Source organism: Panthera leo, chromosome B1 (genome assembly GCF_018350215.1).
Source record: "Panthera leo isolate Ple1 chromosome B1, P.leo_Ple1_pat1.1, whole genome shotgun sequence".
In the NCBI taxonomy this organism is placed as follows: domain Eukaryota; kingdom Metazoa; phylum Chordata; class Mammalia; order Carnivora; family Felidae; genus Panthera; species Panthera leo.
In genome coordinates, this window is record NC_056682.1 from 167,678,788 (window position 1) to 167,693,149 (window position 14,362).

General features: G+C 41.0%; 1 protein-coding gene across 1 annotated transcript in view; it reads left to right on the forward strand.

Moving 5' to 3' along the window:
* The first annotated feature begins 6,438 nt into the window (after positions 1-6,438).
* The window catches only part of KCTD8 (potassium channel tetramerization domain containing 8), a 252,676-nt gene continuing 244,752 nt past the window's right edge, over positions 6,439-14,362 (forward strand). Inside the window, exon 1 of the mRNA XM_042936483.1 lies at positions 6,439-7,455. Within this exon, the coding sequence (XP_042792417.1) occupies positions 6,498-7,455 (958 nt within the window). The 5' untranslated portion in view covers positions 6,439-6,497. The remainder of the gene's footprint in view (positions 7,456-14,362) is intronic.

The following is a 14,362-nucleotide window of genomic DNA, read 5'->3' on the forward strand; positions in this document are numbered from 1 at the left end:
ATTAATTTGTTATAATCTGGCCTCAATATATATTTTTTCGTTAGTGTGCTGTGCTTTTAGAGACACAATTTTGGACATGTTATTTAAATGTTTTAAAAAGTGTTGATTTATTTTTGAGAGAGAAAGAGAGACAGAGCATGAGCAGGGGAGGGACAGAGAAAGAGGGAGACACAGAATCTGAAGCAGGCTCCAGGCTCTGAGCTGTCTGCACAGAGCCAGACATGGGGACACAGGGCTCGAACGCATGGACTACAAGATCATGACTTGAGCCAAAGTCAGACTCTTTTCCAACTGAGCCACCCAGGCACTCCTTGACCATGTTATTTTAAAATGTGCTATATATGTGAAGTGATCTAGTGTAGTTTCTAGTCAGAGAAGTTTGCTGTCTTATTTTTGCACAGCAACAGAAGACCTTAAGGACCCATCTTTGGGTCCTTATGTCCAGTTGGCATAGGGAGCATTACTGGTGTCTGTGATATTGAGCAAGATGGTTTTGATTACAGGCATACCTCAGTGTTCATTGCTTCAGTGCATGTAAAGGTTGTGTTTATACTACACTGTAGTCTGTTAAGTGTATAATAACATCTTGTCTAAAAAAACTCCACAATGTAGGGCACCTTTTGGGATGAGCACTGGGTGTTGTATGGAAACCAATTTGACAATAAATTTCATATATTAAAAAAAAAAACAAAAAAAACTCCACAATGTATATGCTTTAATTAAAAATACCTTATTGCTAAAAAAAAAAAGTTAACCATCACCTAAGCTTTCAACAAGTCATAATCTCTATGGTGATTCTTGATAACTGATGAGGGTGGCGGTTGCTGATGGCTAGGGTGGCTGTGGCAATTTCTTAAAATAAGACAACAATGAAGCTTGCATTTTGATTGACTTCCTCCTATGAACGATTTCTCTGTAGCATGCAATGACTGTTCTTTGATAGTATTTTACCTACAGTAGGGCTTTCAGAATTGGGAGTCAAACCTCCTCAAACCCTGCTGCTGCTTTATCAATAAGTTTATGTAATACAGTAAGTTCTTTGTTACCATTTCAACAATCTTCACAGCATCTTTGCCAGGAGTAGATTCCATCTCAAGAAACCACTTTTTTTTTTTTTTGCTCGCTCATAAGAAGCAACACCTCATCTGTTGAAATTGTACGATGAGATTGTAAGAATTCAGTCCTATCTTCAGGCTCCACTTCTTTTTATCCTCTTATCACCTTTTTTCCCCCTAAATATAATTTACTGTCAAGTGACCTAACATAACAGTATATACAGTATGCTCTTGGTTTGGGGAGTAGATTCCCATGATTCATCACTTACATATAACACCCAGTTCTCATCCCATCAAGTACCCCCCTCAAAGCCTATCACCCATTTTCCCCTTCCCCCTGCCCGCTTAAACCCTCAGTTTGGTCTCTGTATTTGAGAGTCTATTATGTTTGAAACTATTTTTCTGTCTGAAACTATTTTTCCCCTTTCCTTCCCCCATGGTATTCCCTTAAGTTTCTCAAATTCCACAGCATATATCTGTCTTTCTCTGGTTGAATTATTTCACTTAGCATAATACCCTCCAGCTCCATCCACATTGTTGCAAATGGCAGGATTTCATCCTTTCTCATTCAGGCTCCACTTCTCATTCTAGTTCTCTTACTATTTCCACTACATCTGCATTTACTCCCTTCACCGAAGTCTTGAACCCCTCACGGTCATTCATGAGGCTCAGAGTCAAATTCTTCCAAACTCCTGTTAATGTTGATATTTTGATCTCTTCCCATGAATCATGAATGTTCTTAATGGCATCTAGAATCCTGAATCTTCTCCAGAAGGTTTCCAATTTTACTTTGCTAAGATCCATCAGAGGAATTATTATCTGTGGCAGCTAAAGCCTTAACAAAAGGTATTTCTTCAATAATAAGACCTGGAAGTCAAAATGATTTAGCAGGCATGAAAACAACATTAATGTCATTGTACATCTTCATCAGAGTTCTTGGCTGACCAGGTGCATTGTCAATGAGCAATCATATTTCGAAAAGAATCTTTTCTTCTGAGCAGGTCTCAACAATGGGCTTAAAATATTCAGTAAACCATGTTGTAAATGGATGTGCTATCATCCAGGCTTTGTTGTTCCATTTATAGAGCACAGACAGAGTAGATTTAGCGTAATTCTTAAGGGCCCTAGGATTTTCGTAATGGCAAATGAGCATTGGCTTCAATTTAAAGTCACCGGCTGTATTGGCCCCTAACAAGAGAGCCATCCTGCCCTTTGAAGCTTTGAAGCCAGGCACTGACTTCTCTTTTCTAGCTATGGAAGTTTCAGATGGCAATTTCCAGTATAAGGCTGTTTTGTCTCCAATGAAAATCTGCTGTTTCCATTGAAAATAGCCGCTTCCTGAATTATCTTAGCTAATCTTCTGGATAACTTGCTACAGCATCTACATCAGCACTTGTGGCTTTACCTTACACTTTTATTTTATGGAGGCAGCCTTTTTCCTTAAATTGCATGAACCACCCTCTGCTGGCTTCCAACTTTTCTTCAGCAGCCTTCTCACTTCTTTCAGCCTTCACAGAATTGAAGAGAGGGAGGGCCTTGCTCTGGATTAGGCTTTGGCTTAAGGGAATGTTATGGCTGGTTGGATCTTTTATCCAGACCACTCAAACTTTCTCCATATTAGTAATAAGATTGTTCCACTTTCCTGTCATTCATGTGTTCACTGGTGTAGCATTTTTAATGTCCTTCAAGAACTTTTCCTTTGCATTCACAACTTGGCTAATTGTTTGGCACAAGAGTCCTAGTGGTTAGCCTATCTCCACTTTCAACATGCTTTCCTCACTAAGCTTCATTATTTGTAGCTTTTGATTTGAAGTGAAACACGTGGGACTCTTCCTCACATGAGCACTTAGAAGCCATTGTAGGATTATTAACTGGCCTAATTTCAATATTGTTGTGTCTTGGGAAATAGGGAGGCTTGAGGAAAGGAAGAGAGATGGGGGAGTGGCTGGTCTGTGGAGCATTCAGAACACATAGTGTTTATCAATTTTGCTTGGGTATGGTTTGTGAAACCCCCCAAACAACTATAATAGTACATAAATGATCACTGATCACAGATCACCATACCAAAAATAATAATAATGAAAAAGTTTGAAATTTTGTGAGAATTACCAAAATATGACACAGAGATACAGAGTGAATAAATGCAATTGGAAAAAAAATAGTGTTGATAGATTTGCTCAATGCAGGGTTGCCACAAACCTTCAATTTTAAAGAATCACAGTATCTTTGAAGTGCAATAAATGAGGTACACCTGTATAGTACTTGGTGTTGATTGCTGAGCTCATCAAAACAATTGTTCTAATATGTAGATCTCTTTCTTGTTTTCCTTTCACTTTAGATTGAGTTTGTTTTGATCAGATTCTGTTCTCACTCTTCCTAATTAGAATTTTGAAGGACCAAGTCTTACTCATCTCTGCAATCTCATTGTATAGCCCAGTGCCTAGCACAGACTTGATGCTTTGTCATCCACTGTTCCATATAAATACGTTCATCAAATATGAGTATATTTATGTGCAGTAAACACTCCACAAATAGAAATTTTCTATCTCTTATGGAGTAGGCACAATGTTGGGGACAGAATAGTGCATATGGTCGTATGCCATACTTACAATCTAATGAGAGACAATGACATATCAGTGTGATAAACCTTGCCCATGTGTAAGCACAGAGTGCTATGGGAGCACCTGTTTTGGTAAGAAGCTGAAGATTTCCAGGAAAAGTACTATTTAAGCTGAGACCTCAGGGAAGAGGTAAACAGGGGGAAAAGGTTGGGGAACTGGTAGAAAAGGAAAGGCGTTTCTAGAAAGAAAGAGAAAGAAAGAAAGAAAAGGAAAAAGAAAGAAAGAAAGAAAGAAAGAAAGAAAGAAAGAAGAAAGAAAGACATTCTGGACTTGAGGTTTGTTCAGTTTGGAGTTTGGTTGTAGGGTTTAGTTATGGGAAGGAGTGAGAGTCAAGAGGAGTATGGGGAGAGAAGGGATTAAAGAGAAATGTTCAATCAACATCGAAGGAATTATTTTAAGAAGCAATGTATCACACAATGCATTTCATTAAGAATTCTAAGGTGATTCATTTAGAGTATAAATTCTACACCATTTTATTTTAGAAGAATATTTTATGTAATTAAAAAATTTAAATGGATTATAACCGGATAATATTGGAGACCTCATATTCATAGATAAATATGCATATGTATCATATGTCCACCTCACTGAGATTCTATAGTCTGTACCATACTTATCATAAAGGACGTTTCCCTCATGATAAATGGGCTTCATTAGTAGTGGTTTGAGGCATTATTATTTATTCATCTATAAAGGTTATGAAGATTCTATTAATTCATTTTCCAGGAGCTATTATTTTAAATTCTAAATGCTTTGCACTGTTAGCTTTTAAATGAATAAGGTGAAAATCAATTCTACTTCTTAATTTGATCAGTTTATAAATTTTGGGGGAAATGGTCTTGAATAAGAAGTTTGCATGAAGATGCCTATCTTCAACCCAGGTTTTCAGTCTCAGTCTTTTGGAAGATATGTTGCATTCTTTCATTGGTCCACTAGGTTCTCTCAGTCTCAGGTAACCTAACTTCAAAACTGATACAACATTTTCTGCGGACAGGGCTTAGAAGGATCAATGAATTAAATATTGTTCATAACATTCTAAAGAATAATGTATTATTTATAAAAATTTGAAGTTGGTACTCTTATCTCATATCCAGTACTTTTTTTTTTTTTTTTTTTTGGTGGATTCAGAGAAGGAATCCTAAATAGGCATTTAGAATTTTTTTTAAAAAACATTAAAGTTTGTACATTATTTTATCTATTAATGGATAAAATTTATCTGTAATATTATTATAATAATAATGATTGAAGCAAACTACTTTGTGCCACAGTATACTCTTTTCACTTTTGTACTTCATAAATCAATGATTTTTTAATGTTTTCCTACACAAAAGGATGCCCCATGTGGATAGCCACAAGAAAGGAGAGTTCTCATTTGCATTTCTATCCTAACTCTTTATCACAAATAATGCTGACCTTGCAGACTGTCCCTGGGCTATATACAAGTGGAAATTAAAATAAACCTAAATTCATATAATTTTCATTTTGTGGCCTATTAGAAAACTAATAAAACAAGCCATTTTTCTTGCCCCGTGGAAAATGGAGAGATTAATGAAGGGACTGATCGAGATTAGAACAGAGTAACTTTTCTCTGTGTTTTCGTCTTTTCCTCCATAAACATTTATTAAGCATTTACTATGAATCAAATATCGAGAAGATGAAAGAAGAAAAGTCACATTACATACAATCCTTTATTAGTTTTGTGACCTGAAATCAGATATTAAAGATTCTTCAGTTATATGTAGCGCATGCAGTTAAATATGAAATCATGACAACTGATCGTAATAGAGGTTTGGACATTTCGCCCTTCACTTCAAAAACTATGGCAAGAGCCCCTCAAGAGATTCACAGCCACGCAGTCTTTGCACTCACTGCTTGCACGCCAACATTTGTAGTAATTTCAGATTAGAAGCCTCTCAATTTTGCTGTAATACAAACCTTCCCGCCCTGCCCCTGACGCCCACCGCTCCCCACTCCACTTTCCACCTAAACGGAGTAAAAACACAAACAAAACAAAACAACAACAAAAACCAAAAAGCACCCGCCCCCAACTAGTTTCACTGGGTGAACAGGGGCGAAGAAGGTAAGGAAGTAAGGTGGAAAAGGAAGAGAAGGAAGGAGGGAGGGACGGATCGGGCGGAACGAAACGAATGAAGGAGAGATGCTGTTCCTCCCGCCCCCCACCCCGCGTTGTGTTTTCTGTTCCCCGCGCGCTCTTCCCCGCTGGCTGCCAAGTAGCCTCTCCTCCAAGCTCGGCCCCCGCCCCCTAGCGTCGGAGCCCCGCAGCCAGCGGCTGGCGCCTATCTCTTTAAATGACAGCTGTGGCTCGGGTCCCAGTCCGGAGCTTGACGTCAGTGCCGCCTCCCCGGGCTGCGAGGAGTAGTTAGCGCCACCATCCGCGCCCGGGGCTTGCTGCGCGCTCGCAAGCTGCTAGGGCGGCGAGTTTTCTTTGCTCCGGCCCCTCCTCCAGCCCTCCCCGCGGGGAGCCGAGCGGCTGCCTAAGAGCCTCTCGCAAGTCTCCCTCACACTTCCCCGCCGTCACCCCAAAGGAGCAGCCGCTCCTCCTCGCGCCTCCACCGCCGCCGCGGCGCCCGCGGAGCTCCTCTCCCGCGCGCTTCGCTCCCCCGATGGATCCTGGGCGCCGCCGCCGCCGCCGCTGCCCCGAGCCCTGAACGGGGACGCCCCGGCCGAAGGAACGTGCCGCCCGGCCCGAGGGCGCACCAGGCGCACGCCCAGGCCGAGGGCTGCCAGGGGTGCAAGGAGCGGGCTTCGGGAAGGAGAAAGTGCTGCTCTCCCGTGTCACTTGGCCGGCGGCGGGGGGACCATGGCGTTGAAGGACACGGGCAGCGGCGGCAGCACCATCCTGCCCATTAGCGAGATGGTCTCCTCGTCCAGCTCGCCGGGCGCGTCTGCAGCCGCCGCCCCGGGGCCCTGCGTGCCCTCTCCCTTCCCCGAGGTGGTGGAGCTGAACGTGGGAGGTCAGGTCTATGTGACCAAGCACTCGACGCTGCTCAGCGTCCCGGACAGCACTCTGGCCAGTATGTTCTCGCCCTCCAGCCCCCGGGGCGGCGCCCGACGCCGGGGAGAGCTGCCCAGAGACAGCCGGGCGCGCTTCTTCATCGACCGGGACGGCTTCCTCTTCAGGTACGTGCTGGATTATCTGCGGGACAAGCAGCTCGCGCTGCCGGAGCACTTTCCCGAGAAGGAGCGGCTCCTGCGCGAGGCCGAGTACTTCCAGCTCACCGACCTGGTCAAGCTGCTGTCGCCCAAGGTCACCAAGCAGAACTCACTCAACGACGAGGGCTGCCAGAGCGACCTGGAGGACAACGTCTCCCAGGGCAGCAGCGACGCGCTGTTGCTGCGTGGGGCAGCGGCAGCCGCGCCCTCGGGCCCAGGAGCGCACGGCGGCGGCGGCGGCGGCGCGCCGGACAAGCGCTCGGGCTTCCTCACGCTCGGCTACCGCGGCTCCTACACCACGGTGCGCGACAACCAGGCGGACGCCAAGTTCCGGCGTGTGGCGCGCATCATGGTGTGCGGGCGCATCGCGCTGGCCAAGGAGGTCTTCGGGGACACGCTCAACGAGAGCCGCGACCCAGACCGGCCGCCCGAGAAGTACACGTCCCGCTTCTACCTCAAGTTCACCTACTTGGAGCAGGCGTTCGATCGCCTGTCCGAGGCTGGTTTCCACATGGTGGCGTGTAACTCCTCGGGCACCGCCGCCTTCGTCAACCAGTACCGCGACGACAAGATCTGGAGCAGCTACACCGAGTACATCTTCTTCCGTAAGTTCCCAGGGTCCGCGTTTCCTACTTCTCCCCGCCCCTTCGCCGACCCGCGGAGCGTTTGAGCCGGGCTGGAACCCGGACCGGGCAGGTGTCCCCGGCGGGGGCTGGTTAGCTAGTAAGTGCGAAGGGCTTTCCCTTGTAAGGCACAACTTACGGTTTCGTCTCTTTTGAGTCCCGTCTCCACCAACTCCGGAACACGCAGTTCCCAAGCATTCCTTTTTCTTAACTTTAGTGATGGCGCCCTCTCCCCTTGCCCTGCTCCCGGAGGCGCTGGGCGCCCTTCTGCGGAGGGCGGGAAGAAGACACGCAGCACAAAGCTGTGTGCCCGAGTCCTCACCCCTGTCTCTGCTTCCGCGGAATTCCTGGGGGTTAACTTATGTGGGTCTCAGCGGGGTCCCTCCAGAGGGCAGTTTAGCATCGAGGCATTACCGCGCACCGCCAGGATCACATACAGTTGGTGCCTTTCTGGAGCAGGAGCGTACAATTACGGTGTTTTTGGAAGGGGGCAACGCGAGCAGTGGCGACTGCGCCTACCGGGCTCCTCAGGGGTCCAGGGCAGCTCTTGGGAAAGAGGAGTCCATCCACTCATAGAAACCTCAGATTTCCCCCGCCAGTTGTCAGTAACTGCTGGTTTCCAACAGCGGCTGGTGGAAGGAACTAGAGTTTGGATGTCTGCTGCTGTCAGGGTTGGAGCTTAGGAAGGGACTTGGTGCGTGCGTGCGTTGTGTGTGGGTATGCGTGTATGTGTATGTGATTGTGTTTCCTTTCTGGGCACCTCACGTGCGAAAGGAGGATTGAGTCCACTTTCCCAGGGGGAATAAAATGCAGTGGTTTTCTGAAATGAGAGAATGGGGGCGAGGATTTGGAAAGGATTTCGCGTGGTGCTTTTTGCAGTGCGCTTCGGGAGGGGGCTCTGTGGATCAAGTTCAAGGACTGCACCAAGTATCACTGGGGCTGGGGGGGATGGGACCGGCACAGTAATCAGTGATGCTTATAAAGTGAGGGCCACAACTAGAGAGCTGTTTGGACACAGCAAAAGCCAGCTGGGATGGCAGCAGGAACATCATTTGGCAGACGTTTGTTTTTTTCTTTGGCAAGACACAAGAAGCTTTAAAACTTGCCTGTAGAGTTAAGGAAGAGTAGGAAGAGTATCATTGACAGCCTATGGTAGAACTAGACCAGCTTTAAAGCTTTAATTGTATCTTTTTTTTTTTTTTTTTGTAATTCACTCACTGGGAACTAGACAATTTATTGTACTTTATTTTGATTAGAGAAGTGGAAGGCATATTTATTCCACCGCCCTCCCTCCCCCACAGGTGCAAGCTTGAATGGAACATGCTCTTTGTGTATTCTAGTAACCTTGGAAATAGGGTGACAAAACACAGCACACTGGGCCTTAGTATTAGATTGTCTTTTTTAATGGTGCTGGATTTCGTGTGAAAATCATTTCGCAGAGAAGCAAAGAAAATTCCCTGAAGTAGTAGATACCAATCTAATTGTCTTAATTATATCAAAGTGTTACTTGTTACACAGCAAAAAGTTTTATAGAAAAGCTGCCCAAAGGAAGGTAATATTTTATTGCTTGTATAAAATTGGGATCTCTTCAACATAAAGTAATTAAAAGATTATTTAGCATCACTGTTTACATTTTATCCTTTATCAATGGGACCTTTATTACCATTTTAGCTCTTAAACATTTGTCATTCCAGTGTGGATATATTTATAAGCATTTTAGAAGATGAGATGAACTTTTGACTCTTTTGGGGTTAGTGGTTTTTATTAGAGAAGAAATGAGCATACATGTTCAGTAGTTCAGATTCTTGCATTTTGAAATCTTTCAGTGTTGGCCTTTTTCTCTGAGAGTTGTGGACTTCAACATGTCCATTACTTTATGAAGGGAATATAGGTTGTCTCTCAATTATGAAAACATTCCCTTAAAATAGTTTATTGCAATTGGAAACTCATACACTTTAACTAATAAGGTAATTTGTGAGATATTTGGAATTGAGGATATTTCATTTCTGGAGGCACAAGGAGCATTAAACAAAATAAAATATCCATATTACGAATAGCTCTTTGCAGAGTCCTCATACAACTAATGAGCTCTGAGATTCATTCATAAAAGTCCTAGAAATCTAAGCAACGCACAGCCTTCTTTATTGATTATTCTGGGGGGGAAAATACACAATCCCAGGTTAAATATTGTTCTTCTGAAGTGGTATTCTAGTCACTGACTAAGCAAATGTAATATAAAACAAGCCAATTTGCCATGTGAAATATTGTATATGCATTTACTTTATGTTTGTATAGATTGTAGCTAATTTTCACAAGTTCTTTTGCACAGGATTTCTTTTAATATTGGTCAATGAAAATACGCTGTACAATGTTTGTATCTCCACTTCCTTCAGTTTAGGTAATGATATAGATATACAGAGTATAATTATTTTGTCTAGCAGTCTCTGTTTACAAAGACTAACAGTGTTATTCATAAAAACAAAATCATTGGATGAACTTGTTTGTCCACCATGTTTTAGTGTCAGAAGAGGGTCTTTTAGCTTTTATTTCCCCCTTGACACAGGTTCTTCAACAAATATTTATTTTAGTGTGTCAGTCATTTTAACACCTCTAAAAATTCAGGCTATGTGTGAAATTAGCAATATGAAGATGATCTGAACCTGTAGAATTGTTGTTTACAGGCTGAAATATGGATTTCAGCTCCTCCCTCCCTCTCCCACTTGCCCCTAAGTTTCTATACAGACGGGAAGAGAGTGGCAAATGGTCTGGTAATCCCAGACACTGCCATTTGCCGAATGTGTGATCTTGGTTAAATTATTTACTTCTTCTAAGTCTCCATTCCCCTGCCTGTATAATGGGGATTGTAGTACCAATTTTATAGGATTTGAAAATACATGTAAAGTGCTCAGACCAGTGCTTGACACATAATAAAAGCCGAACAAATATCAGCAGTTACAATTATAAGCCGTATTATACAGACTTTATTATTCTTGTAAATATTACATTGCAATTTTGTTTTATGGTAAGTATGGTTGAATTAATTATAAAGTTAATTAGAAAATTATTTTGCAATTAAATGATAGTATAATAAACTTTTAAAAGTTTGGCATGGCCAATTTAATAGCAAGTTCTTTCCCGGAACTTGGATTTTTAGGCCAAGTTCAAGTCACCTATGTTTGCCAGTCATATTACGGTTAGTGTTTTTGGATCAACTCCAACAGAACCCTTTTCTGATTCAGAGCCAAGAAGTGTTTTAATGCTTTCTACTAGGACTTGAAAGTTTGGTAATATTTTCTGACAAACACTGAGCTGGATTCATTATCTCCTTAAGTGCTTGTATCCACGTCATTGGGTTCTAATGCTCAAGGTTATATACAGGCTATTAAACATTTAATACCAACTTCATTTGGCTACATGGACACTTTTATCTGTTTTCAGCATTAACTCATTATTTTACCAAGTCTTTTAGATTCTGGAACCTATACTAGTGATACTGTATTCCATATTACTCTTTTAATACTGAAGATTGTCTTTTTTAAAAAAAATAATATTTATTTCTGAAAGAGAGACAGACAGACAGACTGTGAGTGAGGGAGGGGCAGAGAGAGAGGGAGACACAGAATTCTGAAGCAGGCTCCAAGCTCTGAACTGTCAGCCCAGAGCCTGATGCAGGACTCGAACTCACGGACTGCGAGATCATGACTTGAGCCAAAGTCAGACGCTTAACCAACTGAGTCACCCAGGTGCCCCTGTCCATCCTTCCTTCCTTCCTTCCTTCCGTCCTTCCTTCCTTCCTTCCTTCCATTCTTTCTTTTTTTAATTTTATTTATTTATTTTGAGAGAGAGAAAGAGAGAGAGAACATGAGTGGGGCAGGGGTAGAGAGAGGGGGAGAGAGAGAATCCCAAGCAGGCTCCGCACTGACAGTACAGAGCCTGATGTGGGGCTCCATCTCACAATCACATCTCACAATCGTGAGATGATGACCTGAGCCAAAGTCAAGTGTTGGACACATCACCAACCAGCCACCCAGGTGCCCTAAAGATTGCCCTTTCTTGAAGGAAAGCAGAGTGATTTTTGTGCTTTCTGGGTTTTGGGGGGAGGGAGGGTGTCTGTTAAGTGTGCCTGTGGCTGCTTTTAGCTATGTCTGGAAGACAAGGCATTTTATGTTGACGTTGTATTATAGACAATAGATAGTTATAGGCATGGAATGTGATACATAGACTACCCATAGTTAGAATAAACATTGTATATATCCTTTATTTCTCATAATCAGTGTGTTTACAGAATGGTAATACTGCTTTTCTCTTAAAGTGCTTCCTGTTTTGTATTCCATGTGTTGGTTGAGTAATATTTGGTGTGAAAGTATACACTTCTCCAGGATGCACTTGATATTCTTTAAGTTTGGTATATTTTTGCTGTTGTTTTGACATATGAGAGTGCCAGATCTAGGGATTAATGCTATTACTGACTGACCTATGAATTCTGATTTGTCTGAATGGGCTTTTATATCTATTCTTTCATGTATACTGATTTATTTTACTGTGTTGGGTTGAAGTAGCTAGTTGAGTTGAAAATATTCAAACACCTCTTCAGTCCTATGTTGGTAGGCCTGTTGTATTAAAAGTTTTCTAGGAAATATCATTGAAAGGTTATTCTATTTCCTATATTCTATGTTCCTACTTTTATTACAAACACTGTTGTATGGAAAATAATTTTGTTCATGACTTTTTATAAAGTTGGTTCTTTTCCTTCTAAAGACTTACTAGTTATTTTCATAATTATATTGTGAAAATTTCTTTTGCATCTACATGACTGAATGACTTTTGAGTCAGTGGAGAATAAGCAAAAGGAACAGATAACTTTTTAAAACAGCAAGGTCCTGATTTCATATAAATAGGTGGAGTGCTAAAGCAGACAGAAAATGACAAAATTCTTGGGGTGCAAAAGGTTTGGAGGCTGTGCTATGGCATTGGCTCCTGTTTAAGGACATTGAACTTTTATGTCTGGCATGGTACTGTCTCTAAACTTCATCATTTCTTACAGAGTTATGACTTCAGTTTTTCCTGCTACCCTGTACAGTGTCTTGTTAACCAACTATTATTCACATTATGAAGCTGAAACACTGATTGATATTATGTTTTATTTGGTAAAGTCCTTTTTTGTAGCTTAGAATACCAGAATTCACAGTGTGTGTGTGTTCATGCGTGTGTGTGTGTGCCTTAGTTAAAAAAATCCCCTGTAAAAAGAGAAATAATCTGTATGAAAATAAGCATTAATTATCTATTCTACTGTTATGAGTTATTAACTGACAAGAGTTAAAACTGTGAAAATGATCAACTTTTCATTCAAAAGTAGCCCTTGTTTGATTATGAAAGTGATACATGCAGTTTTAAAAAATTTACAAAAGTAAAATAAAAAAATCACCAACAGTAACTGCTAATAATTTTTGATTTATTTTCTTCCAGTCTTTTTTTTTTTCTTCCAGTCTTTTTTCTATTCATAGGTAGGTGGGAGACATATTTTTTAAAAGTTATGGTTGTAGTATACAGATGATTTTTATGATGTCCTTGTTTTTGACACATTCAATACAGCTAATGACATTTTTGCATGACATTAACATTTTTATTGATGTCTTAAATAATAAAAGTATAATACATGTCCTTTGCTCCAGAAAGTATTATAAATTAATCTTGATGTTAGAAGCTTAGAAAAAACTTGATTTTTTTTTCAAAATACAGATTGTATAATGAAAAGAACATTTACTACATATCTAATTTTGTGATGCATTTTATGCACATTACAGTGTTCCTTGAACTTGGCATTGGTTCCCTACTACTTCAGTTGGGAAACTATGATTTGAAGAGGTTAAGTACCATCCCTGGGTCATAGAGCTATATGGGGCTGAAATGGAATTTGAATGGTTCTGTCTTACTTTGAAGCCCTTCCTCCTAAACATTTAAAAATTATACCTGTTTCATTCAGTAAATTTGACAAGTATATTTCAATGTCCACTCAGTACTTAGAACTTAGCTCTACAAGCAAAAAGAGGTAGTGTGAACTACATATGAATGAATCAAATATTTCTTAATCTATGTTAAATTTCCATAGGAATACAGTACATGTTTTATGTCTTTACTTGATGAAAAGGTTAATTTTTTTTGACTAAGGCTACCATATTCATGGATGTTTTTCAAATTAAAGAAAATAAACCATTTGACTCAATTTAGCACTTTTTTGGAAGAACAAGTAGTATTTGTCGGTTTGATAAATTGACAAATTTGAACAGTGCTAAGGTAGTCGTATACTCCTTTTCTATAGAAAATTCATTTTCACTTTGTATATTAGAACACATTTTATATGTTCTTTCCTTAGAAGGTGGCATAATGAAGAGGCTATTTTAGTTGAAATCAAGTTTTGGTAATTTTATATAGTTTATTGGTTCTGAATATTGCTTAATGCCATTAAGTTATATATTTGGTATGATTAAGTTAAAAACAGTATTAAGTACCTGATGGGTACTGGCATTGACTTTCGGTATTTTAGAAGCCATGTTTTGGAAGTGTGTGCGTGTGTGTGTGCGCGCGTGTGTGTGTATATACATATATATGTGTGTGTGTCTGTATGTATATTTATATAGTATATACAAGTGTATTTGAAGTTCTTGGAAAGTAGCATTTTATATTACCCTTCAGTTCGTATTTATTTACAGGTATCATTTCTAAACCCTCTTTTGAATTAACTTCAGGGTATTGAGTGAACTGTCAGCAGTTACTAGCAGCCACTATCCTGCAAGATGTGCTGGTGGCTTTTCTAATCAAGTTCATTGTTTTAGTAGTGAGAGGCTGTCCCATCAGAGGTTTTGCAAGGAGTTGCCTAAAGATGAGTACG